Source organism: Alosa pseudoharengus, unplaced genomic scaffold (genome assembly GCF_046254945.1).
Source record: "Alosa pseudoharengus isolate Yale_2024_CS ecotype anadromous, Long Island Sound unplaced genomic scaffold, YU_APseudo_1.1 YU_APseudo_1.1_scf_24, whole genome shotgun sequence".
Classification (NCBI taxonomy): Eukaryota; Metazoa; Chordata; class Actinopteri; order Clupeiformes; family Clupeidae; genus Alosa; species Alosa pseudoharengus.
The window spans coordinates 16,269,706-16,295,451 of record NW_027468689.1 but is presented as its reverse complement, the minus strand read 5'-3'; the positions used below and the strand labels follow the sequence as shown (position 1 = coordinate 16,295,451).

The window sequence follows — 25,746 nt, the reverse complement described above, 5'->3', positions numbered from 1 at the left end:
GAGAAGTTGTTTTGAACATGTGCCATAGCAACGTGTCGGAATGAGTTCACTTTAAGACGGGAAGTCTGTAAAGTGAAGGGGAAAAAGCTCTTCACAAGTATCTCGAACCCTTGAAAGTGGAACTTATCATTTATTGAAAATGCTTTCTTTTACTAGGGTGCCCTTCAGTGGCATTCATTAGTGGTTCAGTTCGCGTGATGAAACCATGACCTCTGCTATTAATAATGTTTCAAAGTCTGAGTTTATAGTTTCACATTAACTTATTGGATTGACGTAAATAGTTTAATAGTCCTCAGCATTTTGAGACAATTAGTCAATGTAAAGGGAATGTATAACACAACCTGTGTTTATGGTGAATTATTAATGCACAGTTTTTTTCCCCTCCTCATCTTTTCTCTCTGTTTCTCTGTGATTGTGTCAGATATGTACAGTATTTCAGCGGACTTCTCTCTGGTCATATCAAGATCAACAACAAGCCTCTGTTCCTGCACCACGTCATCATGCACGGCATCCCCAACTTCGAGTCCAAAGGAGGTAGTGTACAGCCCTCACCGCCATACATTCACAAGAATGAGAGGTGGTGTGTATCACAGTAACAGAGAAAAAGAAAAACATACATTACTGTAAATGCTGAAATAATGTAATGCAATTAAATGCAAAATGCATTGACGGCCAAATGATCAGTAGTTTTAACCACTGTTGCAACTAAACTATATTACCATCAAGTAAAAAACTCCAGCTGATGCTATGGTCAAGACATTTGCATAGTTCTTCAATCAGAATTGTTAGTCTAAAAAAATGCATTCTTAAGAGTGTCAGCACTTGCAATGCATTGTATTCCTAATGAATGCATGTTGATGAATACCACTGCACTGCACGCTGTGTTCTAAGAGCTCACAGTCTCTCCTTCTGTCCACTGTCTTAGGTTGCAGGCCGTTCCTAAAGATCTATCAGGGGATGCAGCCAATTTATATGTCTGGGATATAGTAAGTGATCGTATTATAGTCAGTTGATGACGCTAATGTGTGTGTGTGTGTGTGTGTGTGTGTGTGTGTGTGTGTCTGTAATGTGTATGTGTGTGTGTTTCAAGAGTAAACAAATGTGACTCGAAGCATACAGTATGTGTGTGGGTAAACCCTCATTAAAAGATTAGTCACTGATAATCCATTCTGGTGTGTGTGTGTGTGTGTGTCTGTGTGTGTGTGTGCGTGTGTGTGTGTGACGGTGTGTGTGTGTTTGTGATTGATGTGTGGGTGCAAGGTATCCCAAGGCTCACACACACACACACAAACACACACACACACACACACACACACACACACACACACACACACACACACACACACACACACACACTCTAGCTCATCCTCTCCAGAATAAAGCATCACGGAAGCAATGGATTACACCTCTCCTCGCCCCTCCCCCTTCTGTCTCTCCATTCGTTTCATGGAACTATCCAACTCTGCTTCTTCATGTAATCATTAAGTAAAATTTTTTCAAATATTGCAATAAAAAATTGGTCACAGACTCAGGTACTCTAACTGGTAGTAAAAGATGCATGTTAGCTAAGGGTTTAGAGTACAACTTGCTTGTTAATACAACTGTATAAGTATATAGTATGATACTATGATGAGTTTACTAACAGGTTTGTACACACTCCATTGACATTGTGCACTATGCACACCATTCTCTATTATGTAATTGACTTTAAGGTTGTGGTAACCAGCCTGATCTGTGCTTAGTGATTAACTCGTTATCCTGTGCTACACTCTTTAATTGCAGCAATGTTCAAGGTGACAGCTCCACAAGTATCTGCATAACCATAGAGCCTGGCCTTCTCTTGAAGGGAGACATCCTGGTGAGAGGACAAGCTTAATGTATTATTCGTATTTCCAGAAACGGTTTCTAATTGGGCAATAGTAAAGTGTGGTAATCTAGTTTAATCAACTGTTTTTTTTGTGTGTGGTTTTTAATGAAGATGGATATGAAATGTGAGATGTCACATTTTGTTTAACTGTATTTATGTTCTAATTATTTGACAAGGTTACCAATCCTCATCTTCTATTCTCTTTACCTCCCTCTCTCTCTCTCTCTCTCTTTTATCTCCTCTTCGCTCTTCTGTCTCCAACTCCCTTCCCCTTTCACATCTCTCCTCTCTCTCTCTCTCTCTCTCTTCATCCCTCTCTCCGTCCCTCAGCTGAAGTGCTACCACAAGCGCTTCAGGAGCCCGAGCAGGGACGTAATCTTCAGGGTGCAGTTCCACACGTGTGCTGTCCACGACCTCGCCGTGGTCTTCACCAAGAATGAGCTCGACGAGACATTCAAAGGTGTTTTGCTCAAATCCTCATCACCACAAATTCATAAACATTCATGTAATTTGCTTGATTGCTAGGTCAAAAATGTGTCTTTCTGAACAGAATATATTTGTGTTTGTCCATCAGATGACAGATTTCCAGAGTATGGGAAGGTTGAGTTTATCTTCTCATTTGGACCAGAAAAGATAAAAGGTAAGCTTGTTGTTGGCTGTAATCTCTATCTCCCAATCCCCGTGAGAGAAGATTATGCGGCGAGCAGATCGTCTTGTTTATGCTGTGTGAACCGCGCTCTTGTGAAATCTATTATCCAGCAGTCTCTCTGTTGTTGCTCCTTAGGGCTTGATCATCTGGAGAACGGTCCGAGTGTGTCAGTAGACTACAATACCCAGGACCCCCTGATCCGTTGGGACTCCTATGACAACTTCCACAAGCGCTGTGAAGATGCACCAGACGGTAAGTGACTGGCCAAACTTTAACTCAAACATGGTTCAGGCATCCAACATATAACAGGATTGAATTACTTTTCTATTGGCTTTGGTATGTGTCTGTGTGTGTGTGAATGAGTGTGTGTCTGTGTGTGTGTGAATGAGTGTGTGTGTGTGTGTGTGTGTGTGTGTGTGTGTGTGTGTGTGTGTGTGTGTGTGTGTGTGTGTGTGTGTGTGTGTGTGTGTGTGTGGGTGATTGGTGAGCACTTTAGAACTTCAATACTGCACTTTCCAGGGTATCTTTCATTAATTTGTGTGGTACTGAGTGCAAATCTTCGGTGTTGTTCAGTACCTACAGCAGTGGCGAAGCTTGTGTTTCCATAATCTATCCTCTTTAGAAGCACAGTCATAGACTCATATACTCACACATAAACTGTGAATACTAAGGCTATACTGAGCAGCCCTGCATCAGCACCATATTCATCTACTGAGCGGGTCCAAGCACCTGAAGGTTGCTTCTCTGAAAACAGCTGCAAATATTTCTTTGATCATACATTTTCTGCATCCTCAGTTCTTTTTTACCATTCCTTCTAGTTGTGAAACTCTCTGATTCCGTTTGATAGAACACAACAGGCCTTGAGGTTGTTTGTCTTATCAAAAAGTTCTAAACTCTGTCTCTTGCGTGACTTTCCAAAAGCCCTGGCCCCCTCTCGATGTTCCCTGTTGATGTCTGGCTTTTATTTATGTCCCCTCTTGGCCTCAATCGAGACGCGCGTGACCATACCCCTCGTCCTGTGTTCCCGGGCCACTGCAGCTCTGCTGGACAGCTCTACCAGGCAACACCATCCCATAGTAATTTACGATCTCCTGGGACTCCGGGCCAGGGTGCCTAGGGAACAGCCCGTGCTGCCTGAGCCGAAGCAGCACAGTGAGAGGTCTGCTGATGGATGGCCCTGCGTCTGTCCTGCTAACACTACTAATGAAGACCTCACGGCGACCACAACAACCCCCCACCCCCAGATATGAAGGCTACCTGAAAGGAAGGGTTAGTGTAGCTTAACTCGTGGAGTTAGCATGCTAACTACACAAGAGTCATGGGTTCAAGACCCAGGGTGCAAAATGTAGTAATGAAAATAGAGGCCTAGTGAGTGACAAAATATAGTAATGCATCAAGTACAGGATTGTAAGTCACTTTAGATATAGATGTCAGCCAAACAGAGGTACAGGGTTTGAATGGGCTTATTGATGAGGTTTTGGATGAGGTGGGTCCCATGTCAACAAGCAGCTGATGACGTAAAAAGAATGTGTTTTTGAACTCTGTTTTTGAATGCAGTTTTGTTATGCCTTGTTTTGCTTCCTGTTTAGGGCCGGACTGAATCCAAAGACGTAATTTTCTTTTCTGTGTCACTTAATTTGGGCATCTGTCACAGTGGTGAATTTGTTTTTGTTTTTCTCTGTTGTGTAAATATCCTGTCACGTTGTCACATTACCCTGGCTCCCAATGCCATGGCGTTTTGCCTTGGAGTTATGGTTGTGTGTTCCCTGGAAGAGACTTGGCCTGTGTCCTGGTGTTTGGGCCCAGGAAGCACAGCGGGCTGGGTAGGGTGCAGGGACCAGGGACAGGTGGCCTCCAGGATTAAGCAACACCAATGACAATGCAGTAATTCACTAACAGCAGTGTCATAATGTTCAAAGACAGAGGGTTTGAACCACTGCATGTTCTAGCTGAACACATAAACAGTGGCTTTAGAGATTCAATGTTGGCACCTTTCCTACATAGTTCTGGTCACTGAATTGTTAGGGAATATTATGACTACTGAGCAAGTCTTCATCAGATGCATTATATTGTATGAAAGGAGACATCCATGGAGGAATTTGGCTTTCAGTATCGATGGGAAAGATTAGAGTGTTTACTACACTGTAAATTAAAGTCCAAAGCTTTAACACAGAGCTCTGACTGTTTTTTTTTCTTCTTCCAAGTCGTCGACATATTTTAGGAGGAAAACCAGTCCTATTTTTGCCAAACCAGTGCCAACATGTCTTCCTGTCGCAAAGTGTTGAAGTCACGTCTGTCACCGCTACACTACAATTAAGCTGACCAGTGTCAGCCGACAGAATTGGCTACTCGTTTGTTCTCCACATCAGAGTAGGTGTTTGAGGTCAGGCACTGAATGTTTGAGGTGCATGATGATGGTCCGGAATGTGAAGTCGAAGGAATGTTTTACGGGAAGCGACCAAGATAATTGAGTGATGTGATCACCGATGACTTCTTACTGAAAACATCACTGGCTGCGTATGAGCAAGAGGAGTTGACTGACGTGCACGCACTGTGCAGTGTTCGCTACAGCAGTGACTTGAGTTTGAGTCAGAAAAAAGTCGACTGACGTACATGTACTACACTTGGAGCCAAAATGGCGGTGTGTGTGTGTGTGTTCTGCCTCACACCAGCATGTGTAACCCCTCACCCCCCCACCTCCATTCCCAGTCCCAGAATGCATGCGCTGGATGAGAGCTGCCATAAACTACGGCGGCTGCCTGCCAATCAGGCTTTAAATAGCCGCAGCAGAAATAGGCGGGCGTCAGACTCCCAGGGCCCATGGGGAGGCTTTTCTGGGGGTGGGGGCAGGGGTGAGGGTGGGGGGGGGGGGGGGTAGTTGAGTGAGGGGGGGGGGGTAGCTTGCATGGTGTGGGAGGGGGTTGTGGTCGGGGGGGAGGGAGGGTGTAAGCTGATCTTTCTCTCTCCAATGTCATGTGCTGGTGTGCAGGGGTCAGAGGACCTGGGGACCTCTCTGTGTGTGTAAGCGCATATGTATGCAGCACCCTTCGCAGTTATTGGCACCCCTGGTAAAGTGGACTAACAAGAAGTTTTTAAAAATCAGCTTTTGCTGATTACAATGAAATGGGAAATCCAACCCTGAAGGGAAAGACATTCACTCATAGAAAAAAAGAATATCTCACAAAGAAATTAACAAAAAGACATGCACCACAGTTATTGGTATCCTTAGGGGATCTTGTAAACAAAATGTAACTGAAGATTTTTTCCATTTATTCAATTTTATTCTTATTCAAGTCAATCAGAATGTCTGATTGAACTTTCAAGCTATAATCCATGACTTCCTGTTTCACTAAGGTATAGTGGTCAAATGCCTTGTCAACATGTGAAAGACAAGAGAATACCCATTTCAAATAAAGGGAAAGTGTCTTGACATATTTAAGTCAGGGAATGGCTATAGTCAGGTAGAACTTTGTGGAATATGGGCATAAGTGTGACATAAGGTACGAATGAAATTTTTTTGCTTAAATTGATAGGTAAGGGTATGTCCTTTTAGAATCTGACGGGTGCCGATCCGGTTTTCACATGTTTTTTCAAGTGTGAGAAAAGTGTGAAGTTGATTACTGGCAGGAGGAAAGGACAGAATCAAGAAAATTATTTCTTACAGTATTGCAAGGAGTGACGTGTATCATTTGGAATTTGGAACAAATATAACAACAAAGTATTTGACATTAATGCTACGGCTGCAAAATTAGGAGACAAATGTTATGATTTGTTGGGTGTTCATGCATTGTCTGGTTGCAACAGTGTGTCACATCCATATGGGGAAAACCTCAGCAATCTATTTGATGCTCAAGAGGAATCTTACAGATGTAGAAGCTGATGAGCATGAGTGGATGAAGGCAGGAATGGATTTCCTTTCTTGCCTCTACTATGGAAAGACTGTTGAAAGCCTCAGTAACTTCAGATACATGCTATTCACTAAGAAAAGAGATCCTCCTAAAATAAAGAGTATTCCTCCAACAAGAGATTGTGCAGCGGAACACATCAATTGTGCACGGCTGCAAGTCATTCTGTGGAGAGCTGCTGACAAAAAACACCTCCCGTGTGTACTGATGATGTATCCCTGTTTGGTTGGAAAATAGAGGATGGAATTCCTGTGCCTGTTCATGGCAACACTGACATTGCACCCAGAACAGGTCTACATCTTGTTGCTTGTGGATACAAGGCAGTGCCAGCATGCTCCAGGGCCTCTTGCAGCTGTCAGTCAGATGGACTACCATGCACCACCTACTGCCATTGCAAAGGTGGCGAACAGTGCGCAAATAAAAATTCTAAGATGGCTACATTTTCAGTGGAGGATACTGATGATAGCGAGGGAGAAATGTCTGATTGAATGAATGTTTTTTGGAGGCGACATTTGATGTTTGTGATGTGTACAAGGCTAGCCTGGCAACATGTTCTGTATTTAGATGCTTGTTGAGGGTTGAGACAATTTGTTGCTCAGCCTACCATTTCATCAGTGTGACCTTACCGGACTTTACAGATATTATGTTCTCTCGAGGGACTTTGCCACTCATTTGTAGCATTTTGTATTGACATAGTTGATTTCTGTTTAGTTATTTTTTTATGGTCAAAAAAGGGGGCGTGGCAGATTATGTCATTAAAAAAATGCTCAAGGGTGACAGATCAGCACCCGTAAGTCTACACCCCTCAAACTGTCAATTTATGCAAAAAAATGCATTCGTACCTTATGTCACACCTATCCTGGGGTTCTACCTGACTACTAGAATAAAATTGGTACTTGACTGAAAATGTCCATATTTACAGTTAAAACAATAATTAAGAAGTTGCAAATCAACTTAAAATGTGACAAACATTGATTGGAACCTAATGCACAGTGAAGAGGATGGCAAGAGAGGCAGAAAATGGAGTCAATGTTGGAGAGTTGCAGAGACAATTATCATCTTGGGGTCACCAAAGTCTTCAAAACCTCCGTACTAATAGATTATTTAGAAGACATGCCAGGTAAAAGCCTTTCCTGTCATTTACAGTAATTGCAGATGTAAATGGCTGGGGTTGCTAAATGCTACTTGGACTTTGTGAAGTGTGTTCTATGGTCAGGTGAAATTATAATTGAGCTTTTTAAGAGAAAACACTCAAAATGGGGTTGGCATGCATAGAAGAATGTCTATACTGAAAAGATCCTTATGCCTCTTGCTAAGTATAGTGGAGGATCTGTGATGTTGTGGAGCTGTTTTATTCCAAAGGCCCTGGTGATCTATATAGATCTATACATCTGTGTGTCTCTTCCAAGACACTAATAAAAGTGGGTCACGATTGGAACATCTAGCAAATTGAATTAAACCAAAACATATGTCCAAATCAACACAAACCTTTCTCAATGTGTCTCAAACTTAGTTTATATCTCAAACTTAGTTTATATATATATATACACTGCTCAAAAAACACTTTTTTCCACAATTGTTAAAACATTTTTTGAAACCTTCCACCCTTTTCTCCATTCTCAAACTACATTCACATAATGTCTGACAGTTCTTGCAAAATAAAACACTCGCCTCAAAAGTTTTACTTGTGCTCAGAACCAAACAATGTCAGAGTACCAATCCAGTGTATGACTGAAGTGTTCCCTTAATCTTTTTGAGCAGCATATATAAAATTACAGTATATTACTGTGTCGCTTAAAGGCTTTGCATTGCACCACAACTAAAAGGTAAGTGCAAAGGTCTGGCTTCGCAGAGCTTGTTGGTTTCTTAGAAGTTGTGAGGCACAGTTTGGCGCGTCCGTGTGTCGTGATGATGTTCCAGCCCTTTTTTGTCCTGCTTGGACTGCGGCTGGCCTTCTGAGGACATCTCAGGCAGCCTCGAGCCCGAGCCAACCAACGCCTCTCCGAAGCAGGCAGGCAGGCGCACACGAGCCTGAGAAAAATCCGTGAGAGCGACTGTGGTAATCTAGAATTAGAGAGGAGAGACATAGCAAACGAGCTAAAGGGAGGGATGCAGAGAGGCAGAGAGAGAAAGAAAGAAAGAATGAAAGAGAGAGGGAGAGGAAGAAAAAAATGCTGGTGTTTGCAATCTGCCCGTAATTAGATGTGCTTACTCGTGTGTGGGTGTGCATGTGTGTGTGTGTGTGTGGATGTGTGTGTGTGTGTACAGTATGTGTGTGTGTGTGTGTGTGTGTGTGTGTGTGTCAGCAGAACAGTCTCCCACCACCACCAGAACTCTCATTAATTGCAGGCTCCCAAGTGCCAAAGCCTGAGAGAGGACCGGGGAACGAGCACGGAGAGGGAACATGGTGTACGTGTGTGTGTGGATGTGTGTGTGTGTGTGTGTGTGTGTGTGTGTGTGTGTGTGTGTGTGTGTCTGTGTGTGTGTGTGTGTGTGTCTGTGTGTGTGTGTGTGTCTGTGTGTGTGTGTGTGTGTGTGTGTCTGTGTGTGTGTGTGTGTGTGTGTGTGTGTGTGTGACACACACACACACACACATACACACACACAATTGGTACCCTACAGTGGTGGTTAATGACGTTTAGTAGCACGTGAACGGGCACTTGCACATACTTCTGTGGCGCATTGCGTTAAGGCCGGCAGATGACAGCCGCCGTTGCACAGCAGTTACCAGTCCCCTGTCCAAGAGTTTGAATCTGGGTTAAGATTTTGACAACAATATTGACATCGTTGTTTACCTAAGTTTATCTTTTGTGCAGATCATATTATCAATATCAGAATTCGCCTTCTTGGCTTGGTTTGCGTAAAATAACAAGGACCCCCTCCTCCATGAAAATCAAAGGCTACATATTCTCAGCTGACTCGTCAAAAAGTGCGCACCACCTTATTATTATCTGCAGGTGTGTGACTTTTACTTACGTACACATGGCTGCAAATTGACTTTTAATTTATGTATTTTCTGCCTTGGGCATTTTAAAATATGGATGTATGGTGGTTAGAAGTGTAAATATCAATTAGAAACCTAAATATATTCATAATTATTCATTTGCAAACAAATAACTGGCGTCAGTGACGTCTTTGACATGAAGATCCCTGGAACTATGCTTCTTCTAGCATTCTACCACAGGTCGAGAGGTGTAGTTGTAACTACACAACTTTATGATAGTGGTTGCAAGCGTTCGTTGCTACTATGGTTTTGGGAAACACTAACGTAGTGTAACGATGCATTGGACTAGGCCTATGTAAGTTCCAAATATGAATGTAATTCTGCGGCATAAAGCAGATGTATTTGTTTATTGTACAGAAAAATAAAAATGACATGTCAAGCAGTCAATTGACTACATTGCAGTCAAGAAGTAGGGCAAATTAATTTACGAAACCAAAACGTGGGTCATAGTTGTCTAAGCCTCTATAGCGTAGCCTGTTAAAAACGTCGCAGAAGCCTACCCAAGGCTACAGATTAATTCTGAACAGTTATTTCTCTACTGGCTCAATTATCACACCACTGTTTTGATTTGCGTAGTTGCGTTACCCCAACACTGACAATAATGTAGACAGCAAATTTTGAGTTCGATTTTCGTTACCAGCAGTCAAGCCTTAAGCTATACCCAAGTAGCCTAAATCGAGGTAAATCGAGCTTTTTCAGAAGGGGCGGCAGGCAGAGTGATGTACAGTGGCAGAGCGACGCACAGTGGCTGAAAGTGGTACTAAAGCTTCATGCAGCTTCACGCCTCGTAATGCGCGACTGAAGTGGCCATTTGAAAGCGATGCCCACTGTATGCATATTGTTCTGGGGCAAGCTGGTCCATATCCTGCAGGGGGTTGGGAGCTTGGTTAGTCTTTTTCAGCTGGTCCTCTCAACAGCTTTCATCACTTGCTCTTATACTGACACAGACACAAACAAGAAGGCGTAAAGGTATACTATGTCGGCTTCGTCCACTCTGTAGTGTCTAGAATCTGGACGAATGGAACGAATGAATATTGGGACAGTGGTAGCATAGTGGTTAAGGAGCTGGGCTAGCGTGCAGTGACCTACCCTTACAATGGATCCACCAGTTTAGCTAAAACACTGAACTGGAATCAGCTTAAACGGCATGAGTGGACACTTGGTGTTGCTGCTTTTGTTAAAAATATTTGCCGTTTCTAGTGCTACACTGCACCAGTCCGTCCACCGAAGAGAACACTAGAATGACCTCTGTGGTCAGTGTGAGAGAACAGGCCATCTTTATGTTTAATGTCGTTTTTATTGTAGTAGTGCTTCACCTCACCAGTCTGTCCACCAGTGGAGGAGATAGCAAGCTGACCTGGGATCAGGGAGAGAAAAGAGCAGGTGTTGTTGTGGTTGAGAGAGATGATGATGTGTGTACGTGCCAGTCTGATGTCCACCTGTAATCATGACCTGGGGGGGTTGGAGGTGAGCGAGAGGTCATCCTCGGGGATCAGGCAGTGGAGCTGCGGAGATCTGGGATGTTAAGGATGGGAGATTAGCGGACATCTACGGAGAGAAAGACAGAGAGGGAGAAAGAGAGAGAGAGGTTTAAAGTTTTATTCAACCATTATCACGAATTATCACGAGTTAAATCAGTTTAACCAAAAAATAATGTTATATGTAACAAGAACACCCCCCCCCCCTACTCCACCCCCAACCCCCTCCCCCCCACACACACAATGACAGAGGAGAGAAGATGGAAAGAAGACAGAGCGGGAGAGAGGATCAGGAACCTACTGTAAAGGATCCCTATCGTCAGCCGTGGATTTGCACGTGTGACTCCGAGTTCTTGGAGATAATTAGAGACACTGACCTGTGTTCACACGGCCCTTGATTGTGTGTGAATATGTTTATGTGTGGGTGTGTGTGTGTGTGTCTGTGCGTATGTAACATTTTGTGGTGTGTGTGTATGAGTGAGATCATTGCAGTCTGTTTCTATGGCAAAGAGCTGGGTTTTTTTTTACGATTCTCGTTGTGCTGTGTGACTTTTAAAGGAAGGGGAATCAAAGAATCTGATGACAGAAGACTCCCTATGAGAGACTGGGAAAACATTGTCTTCAGGCAGCGCTCCAGACACCTAAGCAGTGCCAGGACCCACAGACATTTCAGTTATGAGCAGCAGTGACCGCTCTTAGTTGGTGTGCAGGCTGAGGGTTCAGTTAAAAGCAGAATATTCCAGAATCATGAAATCATGAACAGAGGTTGACAGGGGTAGTAGTTGGTGGGTACGAGAATACGAATGAAGTGAGTGTGTGTGTGTGTGTGTGTGTGTGTGTGTGTGTGTGTGTGTGTGTGTGTGTGTGTGTGTGTTAGAGAAAGAGTGTAAAGAGAGGTGTGTGTGTGTGTGTGTGAGAGAGAGAGAGAGAGAGAGAGAGGGGGTTTGTGTGTGTCAGTAAAAAAGGTGAAGACCAGGTGACCAGCCTATTACTGTCAGTTAGCCAGAAGAACATGTGCCTATGACATGGGTCACCTTACTGAACAGCATGAGCAAGTCAGGATATGATGGATGAGAGTGAACACTCTGAGTCACAGGTATGTGTGTGTGTGTGTGTGTGTGCGTGTGCATGTGTGTGTGTGTGTGTGAGAGAGACAGAGAGAGAGCAAGAGAGAGAGTGTGCGTGAGTGAGAGACAGAGAGTGAGGTGATGGAGAAGGTGTGGCATCATCCTTGGTCCAGTTACACCCCACCCCCACCTCACCCAAAACACACACACACACACACACACACACACACACACACATCATTTCAACCCTATCCTCTGCAGCTGCTGCCCCCAAGGTTACCCCCATGGGGCATCATCTGAAGGCGGACTTGGATGACCACACACTTTTCACCACGGCCTCTGCCACCTCCTAACCTGACTCCCGCGCTGTCAGGCCCGCTTCAAACACACATTCTCGCCGGCTTTCGGGGGCTAAATTTGTATGTGCCCGGCCCCACGGTCCAGTCGGTGGATTGGTGAACATGACGGCCACATGTGGCGTCAAACCCCTGCCATGACAGAGATCCTGTTTTTAATCTGTCTTGTTTGCAGGTCGGAGGATGTGTGTATGTGTCTGCGTGTGTGTGTGTGTGTATGTGAGTGTGTGTGTGTGTGTGTGTGTGTGTGTGTGTGTGTGTGTGTGTGTTTGTGTCTGTCTGTTTGTCTGTGTGTCTGTGCATGAGTTTTGTTTGTGCTGTTGTTCTGTTCACATTTGGTCTGTAAAAAGGTCTGTCTGCTGGTTTTATAAAAGAGACAATGGGCAGAGAGAGAGAAAGAAAGAAACATAAATAAAGATTGATCAATCTAAGAATTATATACATTACAGAGAGGGAGAGCGACAGATGAAGAAAGGTGGTGTGTATTTGAGAGAGAGAGAGTGTGCGATACAGACAGAGCTGGTGTGTATTTGAGAGAGAGAGTGTGTGCGATACAGACAGAGCTGGTGTGTATTTGAGAGAGAGTGCGCTGGTGTGTATTTTAAAGAGTGTCAGGCAGAAGCAGTGGGGAGCAGAGTGAGAGCATGGCGCTTGTTTACTGCCGGGCCACCCTTATTTGGCTGCCGTAAGGCCCGCAGCATTTTTGGAATAGTGAGGAGGGGAAGTGTGGTAGTGGAGGGAGAGAGAGAGAGAGAAAGAGAGAGGGAGAGAATATGTGTGTGTATGTGTGTGTGAGAGAGAGAGAGAGGGAGAGATGAGATGACACAGAGTGAGCCTGAAGACACATTTACACACACTCTCACACACGCGTGCACACACACACACACACACACACACACACACACACACACACACACACACACACACACACACACGGACGCCCTCATGGAGTCACTCCCCCTTGCCACAGAGTGTTCTCGGGGCTGACGCCGGTTAGTTGCCAGAGTGTGGAGAGGGGGCAGGATTGTCAGCCCGAGACACAATGAAGCTTTCCCAGCCACTCTGACAGATTATCTTCACAAGCTGGTAAGCAACACAGTGTGGTTGTGTGTGTGTGTGTGTGTGTGTGTGTGTGTGTGTGTGCCTTGTGTGTGTGTTGTTAAGAGTAAGAGAGAGAGAGAAAGAGAGAGAGAGAGAGAGGGAGTACTGAGGAGAGTTTAAGTACTGGTGCAGTAAGAAGCCGGTGTTTGGGTTCCCTGGGGCAGGACAGTTGGCTGTACCTCAGGCTTGCGTCTCTCCTACCCTACTGTACTGAATCCAGAGCAACAACTTATGGATGCAAAGTGCTTTTAACAGCAATCTCTAGGTATGTGAACTTGAGGAATGTTTTACTGTAAAGACGTAAGATTAAGGCAACAGATTAATCTTCATTATGGCTGACTTTTATGTCTTTTGATTAATGAGTTATCCTACGCTAACAGACATCACAATGCATTTTTCCTCACGCTTTGTGGTCACATTAAACTGTTTTGTTTCCATGGTTTCCAACAATTAACTTTTCCTGTACCATACATTCAGATGCTATATGTTCCTAAGTCTACGTATTTTTTCAGCAAGACCTTGGGCTGGCTGTTGATACATCCAGTCTGTTTTTAATGATATCGATGGTACACCACAGCTATTTGAGTTTTAGGTTAGTTTTGTGTGGTTGTTTCAGGCTTGCGCTTAAATGCTCGTCAAAGAAGAGCTGTTTAGTTGGCTAAAGTAGTGTGCTTTACTGGCACTGCTTGAGCAAGGCTGCCTGCTCTCCGCGTAGTGTATCTTAGCCCTTGTCCCTTGGGTGCTATTTAGTGACCCTGGATTGAGTCCTCTGACTTGGCCAGCGCGAGGCTGCCTGGTCATTACATCACTGGGAACATAGTGGCATTGTTGTGTGCCTTGAGAGAGGCGATGTATTTTTAGAAATTGTGCAAATGAGGACGTCCGAATTATTCCAATGAAAGAGTGCCCAGGCATTTAGGCAGAGCACATTTCAAAACAGTTAAAAAGAAAGTGCACATGTGTGAGGCTTTGTGGTATTCTTTTCTATTCTATTCTATTCTACTGTTTTATTTTGTATGCTAATCTACATGGTCTATCCTCTGGTAAATGGAAAAAGAATTGCACTGAAGAATAAAGAAGGCTTCTACACTCTTTGATTACACACACACATATATTAGTGTCGCCATAAACTAGTTTTATTGCCGATGCCTTCAGTGTGGTTCTTCTGCTGTCTTGTTCCGTCCATTAAGCAGTGGTCTTGTAAATGCCAGTGCAGAAGTAACGGGGTGGCTAACAAGTCCTAAAGACCAAACAAGACACCTGAGATTGGCGTGTCAGTTACCGGACAGTTAAAATGCACAAAAGATAAAGAGAAAACGGTGTACATGTGGCAATTTGCCCAGACTGGAGAGTAAAGTATGCATGTATCTCAACAGATAAGAGAGAGTGGATACAGGAGAGTGCAGAGTCTTTGGTACAATTAGTGTGTGTCTGTATTTTGTGAGGATACAGAGACCAGCTATAGTGGTGTGTGTGTGTGTGTGTGTGTGTGTGTGTGTGTGTGTGTGTGTGTGTAGGTATGCTTGTATGTGTGTGTGTGTGTGTGTGTGTGTGTGTGTGTGTGTGTGTGTGTGTGTGTGTGTGTGTGTGTGTGTGTGTAGGTGTGTAGGTGTGTGTATGGTTTTGACCCTGGCCTCATCTCGGGGGGGCAACATGCCTGAGTTAGAGTGTGCTCTGACAACATGTTGAGCAGAAGCAGCAGGTTCAAGCCCGCTAGCAGTACCCTCATACACCCCCACACCCCACCCCTGTCCTCCTCCTTCCAGACCTTTACATTCCCCACTTTCTCTTCATCGGCCTCTCTCTTTCCTCATCTCTCACACCCTCTATCGCTTTCCGCTGGCTTCCTTTCCAAGTCCCTTTACTTCTAGCATGATCCTTCATTTATTTTCTCTTCCCACGGCTATCTGTCTTTCAGTCTATCTATCCCTCTCTCCGTCTGTCATTACATTATTATTTTTTTCTTCTCCTCAATTCCCTTTCAATTCCTACAATCTCTCATATACAATTTATGCTCAAAGTCCTCCTCTCCCCCTCCTCCTCTTCCTCTTTTTCCTTTTACCTCTTCACCCTCTTCTTCCCCTCCTCCTTACGCTTCTCTTGCTCACTCTCTCGTTCTCCTGCCCGAGCTAAGTGCTGTCATCAACGAATCCCACCGCCCACCTTGCCTTGTCTCCACCCGACCCCCTCACCTGTCAATCTAGTCTCCCTGCCGAGCCAAAACGCACACTCGTCAAAGTGAGGAAAGCGACCCAGTGCGCGAGAGGGGCCGAGGGCATGTTCATCAAGAGGGAGTCACTGAGGTGACCGTTAGCGAAGGGGGCACCAACATGCAGAGCCGTGTCCTGTCCCGCCTGGCCGAGGGCACTGAGCTTGCCACGTATACGTTTCCTTCCTGGAAGCGCCCGCTCTGCTCCCACCTCTGGCATGTCTCCCCCCCCCCCCCTCTGCCCCTCCCTCCATTCCTCCCTCACTCTGTCTCTCCCTCTCTCCCTCCCATGACATCATGCCCGCCTTGAATGGTTGCCACCACTGTTGCCGGTTAGATTGGGTCAGAGTCGAGTCAGCCTTTGGCACAGAGCACAGCACAGCACAGTACAGTGCAGTGCAGCACGGCGCGACGTAGCGAAGCACACACACACAAACACACACACACACACACACACACACACACACACACACACACACACACACACACACACAAACACAAACACACACACACACACACCACCCAGCCACCAACGTCCTGCTCCAATAAACATCACTGGGACTGTTGCTCCGATAGGCTTTCAGCGCTGAAATTACTGTATCGTGGTCAGGGTTTGATATTGAGGGTTTCGATGCTCTGAAACGTAGAAGCAAAGCTTTTGGATATTTTTGGTCTGTTTGGAATTGCATGGGAGGGGAGAGTGGTAATGTAGAGTTGGCCATCTTTCAAGGATGTCAGCTTTAAAAGGATGGAGTAAAAATTCAGGAAAACAAAACTTTTTCTGGTCAGAACAATGTGACTGAATGTTCGACTCCTAAACTTTTTTTCATCACAGCTAGGTGCTTTATTAAGCTACATTACAAGAGGTCAAATTCAACAACTAAATAGCCTAAACTGTCAGGAGGCTCATTTCAGTTCTCAGGACCACCGTTGGTGAAAGGCTACTTTGGGCAGTCAGACCCTACTTCACCAGAAGATACTGTAAGTGTTCCCAGACAGACAGGAGACATGCACTCGCTTCTCCTCTCCCCCTTTCTCACTTTCTCCATTCACTCTCTCTCTCTCTCTCTCTCTCTCTCTCTCTCTCGTGTGTGCTCACTTTTAGCGTGTCTCGTCTGGCCTGGTTCTCGTCTCTCGTCTCATCTCATCTCGTTTACGGCTCGCGACAGCCTGGCTAGACGGAGCCGTCCCTGCCGTCACTGCCACTGTTGCTACAGCTTGAGTGGGGGGTGTCTGTCTGTCTGTCCGTAGGGTCTGACTGCCCAAAGTAGCCTTTCACCAACGGTGGTCCTGAGAACTGAAATGAGCCTCCTGACAGTTTAGGCTATTTAGTTGTTGAATTTGACCTCTTGTAATGTAGCTTAATAAAGCACCTAGCTGTGATGAAAAAAAGTTTAGGAGTCGAACATTCAGTCACATTGTTCTGACCAGAAAAAGTTTTGTTTTCCTGAATTTTTACTCCATCCTTTTAAAGCTGACATCCTTGAAAGATGGCCAACTCTACATTACCACTCTCCCCTCCCATGCAATTCCAAACAGACCAAAAATATCCAAAAGCTTTGCTTCTACGTTTCAGAGCATCGAAACCCTCAATATCAAACCCTGACCACGATACAGTAATTTCAGCGCTGAAAGCCTATCGGAGCAACAGTCCCAGTGATGTTTATTGGAGCAGGACGTTGGTGGCTGGGTGGTGTGTGTGTGTGTGTGTTTGTGTTTGTGTGTGTGTGTGTGTGTGTGTGTGTGTGTGTGTGTGTGTGTGTGTGTGTGTGTTTGTGTGTGTGTGCTTCGCTACGTCGCGCCGTGCTGCACTGCACTGTACTGTGCTGTGCTGTCTGACTGACTGTCTGTCTGCCTGTTTGCCTGACTGGCTGTGATCATCTGATACAGGCCACCCACTGTCTCTCTCTCCCTCTCTCTGCATCTTTCCACCCGACGGCATCACACACACACACACACACACACACAGCCCTGGCGGAGACAGACAGACAGACAGACAGGTGGATGGGGCCCTTGTCTTAAACAGCGCTGCGGCAGTGGCGGGCGACAGAGGTGGCATGCAACGTCTCTCTCTCTCTCTCTCTCTCTCTCTCTCTCTCTCTCTCTCTCTCTCTCTCTCTCTCTGCCTCTCTCTCTCTCTCTCTCTCTCTCTCTCTCTCTCTGCCTCTCTCTCTCTCTCTCTCTCTCTCTCTCTGCCCCTCTCTCTCTCTCTCTCTCTCTCTCTCTCTCTCTCTCTCTGCCTCTCTCTCTCTCTCTCTCTCTCTCTCTCTGCCTCTCTCTCTCTCTCTCTCTCTCTCTCTCTCGCTGCTCTCTCTCTCTCTCTCTCTCTCTCTCTCTCTCTCTCTCTCTCTCTCTCTCTCTCTCTCTGCCCCTCTCTCTCTCTCTCTCTCTCTCTCTCTCTGTCTGTCTGTCTGTCTGACCACCTGTCTGCTATTGGGTCACAGAATCCCGTCCCGTGTGGTCCTCCGGAGGTGTTAGCGTGCCAGTCGCGGCCAGATGCCCGAGTGCCGCTAATAGATGCTGAGCAGGTTTCTAAAGACAGGAACATGCTCCCCGAGTCCCTAAACAGGGCCTGTCATGGTCAGGGCAATGAGGCTATTATTACTGTCCAGCACCATCCAGGTAGTTCAGACGCCATGATCTTAGGATGAAGACTTTTTAAATATTTATTGAGGTGTTAAAGGTACTTCAGAAAGCAAAGATACACCTGGCAGTATTCTGGTCCATGCAGTCTTCCAAAAAATAATAATAAAAAGTGTAAAAATGTACCAGAGCACTCAAATGTGTTCACAATACAAAAAAATATATATGTAGTATAATATTCTGAAATGATAAATATAAATGTGTTATATTTGTTTTACGTACAGGTACATATTGCAAATGACACATGACATCATACAGATTATATTGGCAGTAATTTTGGGCAACATGTACAGCAAGATGTTGCTTTATGTACAGGTGGAAGTTGATAAGTATGTACGCCAGATTAATCATGCTCTCTATTCTCCCAAAGTACTGACTGCCATGAGAATAGGTTTGCTATTCATTGTACCTGATGTCATCCCGCTGTATTGTACCCAGAGTGAGTAATATCAGTGAATACAAAAGGAATACAAGCACAACATGTTCAGTTATATTGGGTAGTGTGCTTTATTGTGCTTGTGCTAATGGTTACTCATCCACTGGTAGTGATATGAGATGGGTGCGTTTGATAATAACCTGGAATTAAAATGGTTATTTATAATAGGGCACTGGACAGGTGCTAAGATCTAAGGAGTGTTATGTTGGCATCCTAAGCACCCAAGTGCCAATGGGGTGAACGTGATGGCATTAGAAAGACTATGTGTGCTCACAGTCATCTCTCTTTCTCTCTCTCTCTCTCTGGCTCTCTCTCTCACACACACACACTCTTTCTCTCCCCTGTCTCTGTTCATCTGTTCCTCTGTCATTATTTTGCACTTCTAGCCACTGGTCTTCTCTTACCAGTCTTTTCCACCGTCTCCTAGAGGTAGCAACAGTGGCCAACAACACACACACACACACACACACACACACACACACACGCACACACACAGTAAAAGGCCCCCGTGGGCACTGTAAAGGTAGTGTTTATGGGTTGACTCAGAGAGGCCCTCTCCCTGGAGGTCAAATAATCCGGTGGCCACACACTCATTCACAGGACTACACCCAGGAGATGCCCAGCCTCTGAACACACATTTCTATTTCTGAGGGGGGCACTGTTTACGATACAGGGCTTGATTTCAGCTTTAATTGAAAGCTCTAGTGAGCTAAGGACGAAAACATTTGATTCATGGAGAGCAGAAGAAGGTCTGGGAAGAGATGCAGAATATGCATGACGAAAGCTTTATTTCATAGTTCAGTTATATTCAAGTGGAACAAAGTACTGATCCTTTATTATACATTTGTTGCCCTGTTGCCCTGTTATCATTTCTCATTTAATGAAGCCAGTTCTATAGATTTTTGACTAATCTACTTTAGGTATGTTTGACCTTCAGAATCATCACTACCCTTTTCCCACATTAAACAAATGCTATTGAAGTAACATTTATATGGATAGTGAAATAAATCTTTACTTCAAATAGCTATAGACATTTGTGTTTAGCCACCAAATTCAGTTTTGAATATTTACCAAGAAATTGTATTCAGAATAGAGTAAGGAGGCAAAGTTCAAATCAAAAGTACTGTGTTGCAGAAACCAATGCCCTTGTGAAGCAGCCCGTGAGAGTGGGCAAGGTTTCTAATGAGGCATTAACCTCAGGCGTGGAGACACAATTCCTTCACCTGCCTGGTGTGAGAAGAGCATATTGCATGTTACACACCAATTCAGGGGTAAGGTATGTGGAGGCTTTATTCTGGATTACAAAGCTAAGCTTACGCGCATACACACACAAGAACACACACAAGGACCGCTCTAAAAATACTGCATCCTGCTGCCATCACCTTAGCCGAGGGTCAACCTAAAAAAGAAGCCCTTCAGGCCAATGGCACACTAAATACTGTGTGTGTATGTGTATGTCAGTGTGTGTGTGTGAGTGTGTGTGTGTGTGTGTGTGTGTGTGTGTGTGTGTGTGTGTGTGTGTGTGTGTGTGTGTGTGTGTGCGTGCGTGTGTGTGTGTGTGCGTGCGTGTGTGTGTGTGTGTGTGTGTGTGTGTGTGTGTGTGCAAGCACTCAGACGTTTGTGCATGCATGTGTGCTTGTGAATGCGTTGTCGGGGACCTACATAAATAGCTTCCGTTTGAAGACACACAAGTATAAATGTCACCACATTGTTTGTGTCAGAGGTCAACTTCCTGTCCCAGGAGAGGTAGGGGCATTAAAAGGAAGGGGCTAGCCAGGGTAAGAGGAGACCGGATACAGCACCAGCTCTGAGTCTGACATGGACAAATAAAACCCACATACAACACTACAGTATGTGCTCACTCAGGATATAATCACTGTATGTGTAATGTATATATGGTGATGTATAGGAGATATCTGTTATTGTAGCTTTAACTTAGCCTAGCAGGAGACGTGAGCCATATGCACACTTGGTACTTGGTACTTTGGCTAATCTTACTATCTGTCTCAATTCAAGTTCTTCCACATGCACATGTACTATTTTGAGTGCATAAGTGTCTTCACACTGACTATCATAGGGACATGCAGTGCACTGCTGGTACCCAGTACCCGGATGGTGCACCCATATTGGTGAAAAAGTTACATGTGAAATGATGGACAATGTGCACCCTCTGTGGTCACTATTGGCAATGTACAGTAGCAGAAAGGGATGTACCACTTTTTCCCCCCATGGTGGTCAGATGACAATGTGAACATTGATATTGCCATTTCAAGTGTTTAATGTTTGTTTTCAGTTTGAGACAACACTAGCAAATGGACCCAAACGCATAGTGTACAAAGTATGCTGCATTGAAGTGTATTGAGGGAAGTACCCAGAATGGGACACAGTGTTACTCATTGTCATTGATTGGCATACATATTTGAAATTCTAATATGTGTGCAACTCTATTGGCCTTTCTTAAGTGTGCCTTCCAGTCTACCAGTTACCTACTGTAGCTCATGGACGAACGTGACCCGGCTTCCTCAAGATCAAGGTTTTTGGGAGCTGACGTCACACATGGGCAGGTTTGCGTCAGTCCTGTTCGTGTCACTCTACATGTGGTGTGAGTGACCTTACCTCCCATCTTTTAAGGGATAAAATAGCCCTACCAGCGATACACACATGCAGACAAGTGCATGCACAAAGCGGATCGCCATCCTTGCTTCCATTTAGTCACCCTGAGAAAGTGTAGCACACCAAGTGGCAGGAATCTCTGTTATGTTTACTTCTTTCCAGCCTGTTCAATGTCTTATAAGACGGATATTTAACAAAGAAAGTCTGCACTTGTCCAATGGAATATGAAGCCTTTGACTGGGCTTACTAAAAGCCAAATAAGAGATTTTTTCTTCATTGTCTGAACCCTGTTCAAGAGTTCAGCATTCTAACATTATGGCCCATCCAAAAGGAGGTGATCACTTTCTTTAGCCAGAGATTGTATCTCAACAATGAAAAATGTCCGGACTGATGCACTGTTGCTAACTGTTGACAGTCTCCATTTGGCGTCTGAAACACTCCAGTTAAACATTGTGAAGAATTCTTGCAGTTGAAAACAGAAGTTAAGAATACACTAGAAATATTTGTTAGAATGTAAAAGAATGTTGCTGTCTGTAAACAATTCTGATTATAGAACATTGTATGTGTGTTGGCATCGGATTATGTAATGCACTGTCCAGTTGCCAGGCCCTTAAGAGTAGAAATGCCCCAACCAACAGCTGCCCTTTCATCACAGTTTCAAAATGGCCTAGCAGTAGCTTGCATTAACATCAACATCAACACATAGGGGGAGAGCTGCAGACAGTGTCATCATTATCACCCCGACTTGAAGTGCACTGAAGAGGGACCAGGGGCCAAAAGCTAAAATAGCTCTTTAGCTGAAGTGCTTTACCATGTGCGCCCGAGGTCTGGCTCTCCCAACCTGCTTCTGGCACATGTGCTAAAATGAAGTTTTCAGATTTATAATCTGTTGCCGATCGTGTATCCCCACAAGCAGATGTCCATGGTGGTATGGGGGGCTGGGTGTTGGGGCAAAGTGGGAAGGGAGGCTTGCAACAGAAGATGTTTTTTTTTTTTTACTAGAGTTGGAGGTGATACATGTCGTAGGCCAACATGAGCAGGTTCTCATGGGTAAGCCAGGATGACGCAAGGCTGGAGGTCCTTTGGACCCAGTGGACACTCGAATGGATCATCTGAATCATTTCATGAAATAAAGTGATGGCAAGGAAGCCTTTCGGTTGCCAGGGACATCTGCCTCCAAAATAACCATCCTTAGCATTACTTTGAGGTGAACCACAGCATTGCTGGCATGGCAAAGAAGGAATCTTTGGACGCTCCTAGTCCAGCCTGTATCAGCAACTTAAGGTCCTCAAAATCTCTCACTGACCGAAAACGTGGAGCACAGTTTCATGTTCTCCTTCAGGATGGATTTCTCTCACTTTAACTTAATCGGCATATGACGTATACTCATTCGGTGCTTCTTCTCTGTGGATATGTTAGCTTGACCTGTGCAGTGGTCTGTGGCGGACTCAGCATTCATGATAGATATGAAAACTAGCAGTTACATCCAAGTATGCTTGACTCCTTACCAAACATTACTAGAAATTCCTGCTGTATCAATTTATCTTACCTCTATCATTTCATTCTGTTCAAAATGCTTTTCAGTTGCCTTTTATAGACAAAGAAAGCCTGGTGTTTATTCAAACTAGTGTGGACACAAACGCCTGCACACTACTGTTATATCAAGGACAGTGGAAAAATATCGCCCATTCCTTCCTCCGCTCACAAAACCCAGAAAAAGGAGCAGGTCACTGCCACCGATTTATAGTCCTGCACAGTGACTGCTGTTTGCACACACACAAACACACTGGTAGGCCCCTGCAATAGCAAACTTGCCTGTAAAGCAGTAACTAGGCATGTCGGTAGTGTACTGCATACAACCCTCCCCCCCTCCCCACGGGGCAAATGTTAAGTGACACATCACAGCTGGCTGTCAATCAAACCAGGAAGGGGCTGCCCACTGCTGCGTCATCAGCACAGTGCAGTGACGCAGGGGGGGCCCAGCGTCCGAGACTGAGACAGTGCTTTTAATAGACCAGAACACCCCTGCAATGGCCAAGCACTAAGGTCCAGCGACAGGACAGGAGGGCTAACTAGCAGGAAGCCAGCAGTGAGATATAGTACACAGAGCATTGGGACACAAGTGCAGCAACCAAACTAGGAGGGTTGTGAGTATCTAAACTGGTTCTGAGCCTTGGTGAGGGCAGACTAAAAACAACAGGAGATAGGTTTCTGTTTCTGTTCATGTTTGTATGTGTGTGTGTGTGTGTGTGTGTGTGTGTGTATTTGAGTTTTGAGTCAGGTGTGTTTGAGAATAACATGGCACATGGTTTTGAGTACAAGTTGAAAAATGCAATATTAACATGAACTATGAGCTATTGCTTCACATCTCCAGATGCAATCAAGTTTGTTTCTACGGTTTAGGTGTCAGCACTTTTGGTGTACTGTAGGTCTGTGCACAAGAAAGTTTGAAAATGCTTGTTAAAGAAAAAATATGAATCTTTGCTAGTACTCTGAATATGTGGTTTTAAAACAAATGTTCATATAACACGTTTCTTTGTCTCTCTCTCTCTCTCTCTCTCTCTCTCTCTCTCTCTCTCTCTCTCTCTCTCTCTCTCTCTGTCTCTCTCTCTCTTTGTTGTTTTACAGACGTAGTGCACACGCAGGGTCCAGTCGACGGCAGTCTCTACGCTAAGATCCGAAAGAAGGACTCCACCGAGGGCATTGTTTCCGTTAACGGCCTTCCGCCCGCCGAGCGTGCTCATCCTCCCCTCCAGCAGGCAGTCGGAGTAGCCAACCACGCGCTTCCCCTCCCTGTCGCCAACCACGCCCTCCCGGTCGCTGACCACGCGCTCTCTGTGAGCAGCGACTCGGGCAACTCCACCGCCTCCGTCAAGACCGACCGCACCGATGACCCGCAGTCCCAGCAGGGCGGCGCCGCCGGCGGAGGAAGTGGCAGCGGGGGGGCCTGCGTGAGCCAGCCGCCCGGCGCCGAACCGTCTCTGAGTCCGCGGGAGAAGCGCGAGCTCGAGCAGCTGCTCAGCGGTCTCGAGGGAGGAGGAGGAGCCCAGGGGGGCCGACAGGGGAGCCCGGTGGCCGTCGGGGGTATCCTCCACCTGGTGCCCGCGCAGGTGCACGTGAACGGGCGCGGCTTGATCCGCGCCAACACCGTCCCGGCAGCAGCATCGGCGCGCGCCGCAGGCAGCCGGAGCGAAACCGAACGCGAGACTGATATCCTTGACGACGAGCTCCCAGAGGCTCCCAACAGCGCCGACAGCCTCGGGACGATCTCGTCTCTGGACGGACACGAGACGCCAGCCGCCGACAGCCAGGGACACAGCGACTACCAGACTCCCCAGCAGCAGCAGCAGCAGCAGCAGCAGCAACCGTCGTCTGACTCGACCACCGTGGACATTGAGGGACCGTCGGCTCTCCCAGAGCTCCGGTCCAGCAGGAGAGACATGCCGGTGCACCAGGTGCACGGCTCGGCCTCCGCGCAGGAGCGTCTGATCGACTACAGCGACCAGAACGGGGCCATATACCGCTCACAGTCCTACGGGGCTGCCCCGGCCATGGACCCAGGGGCAGCTGCCAGGCTTCTGCCCCAAGCGCCCGAAAGGAGCACGAGCAGCCGCGAGGCCGTCCAGCGCGGCCTCAACGCCTGGCACCAGTACGGCCTGGTGGACGACCCCTTCTTCGGGCCCATGTCGGGCCTGTCGCGCTTCCCCACATCGCCGAGCGGGGCCTCGCAGAACGACGTGGAGCAGTCCATCGAGGCCCTCAACATGCTCATGATGGACCTTGAGCCCACGCAGACGCCTGTACCCAAGTCCCAGAGCGCCCCACCGGGCGACAACCCGGCTACCTACCAGACGCCCTTCGCCCAGAACTACCCGAGGCCCTCGTACCAGGCGGACCAGGCCATCCACAGCTACTCGACGGGCTACCCGCCCTCCACCTCGGCCAGCTACGGCCAGTCCTCTCAGAGGTCCTCCCCGGCCTACCCGCCCATGTCGCCCTCCATGGAGCCCCACAGGGGGGCTTTCCACTCCCCCACCCACCCACAGGAGGCGTACATCCACCGGGGAGGCCCCGGGTCCCCGTCCCCCACCCTGCACCACCCGCAACCCCTGAAGCCCCAGAGCGCCTTCACCCCAGGGGGAGGCAGTTCGGTGTGCTACACCCCAGAGCTCCAGGGCATCTCCCCGTACCCCACCACCCAGATGAGCTACAGTGCCTCCTCCTCTCCCCTCCCGTCGGTTACCCCTGCCAGGGAGGCTGACCCCGAGGAGGAGAGCCTGAACCTGGAGGGGCTGGTGGCCCACCGCATAGCTGGTGAGTGCTTAACTGGATCCGAAGGGTCTTCTTTTAAAGTTCTGTTTCTTTGATACTCAACGTGAAATTGAAGGGCTCAAAGGCCTAGATTGGTTGATTACAGT

The 25,746-nt window shown here is 46.3% G+C and overlaps 1 protein-coding gene across 1 annotated transcript in view; it reads left to right on the top strand.

Moving 5' to 3' along the window:
- tns1a (tensin 1a) overlaps positions 1-25,746 on the top strand; it is a 62,530-nt gene that overhangs the window by 18,129 nt on the left and 18,655 nt on the right. The window contains exons 9-15 of the mRNA XM_076303270.1: positions 422-534; positions 926-986; positions 1,783-1,858; positions 2,198-2,327; positions 2,442-2,507; positions 2,652-2,768; positions 23,957-25,642. Of these exons, the coding sequence (XP_076159385.1) occupies positions 422-534; positions 926-986; positions 1,783-1,858; positions 2,198-2,327; positions 2,442-2,507; positions 2,652-2,768; positions 23,957-25,642 (2,249 nt within the window). The remainder of the gene's footprint in view (positions 1-421; positions 535-925; positions 987-1,782; positions 1,859-2,197; positions 2,328-2,441; positions 2,508-2,651; positions 2,769-23,956; positions 25,643-25,746) is intronic.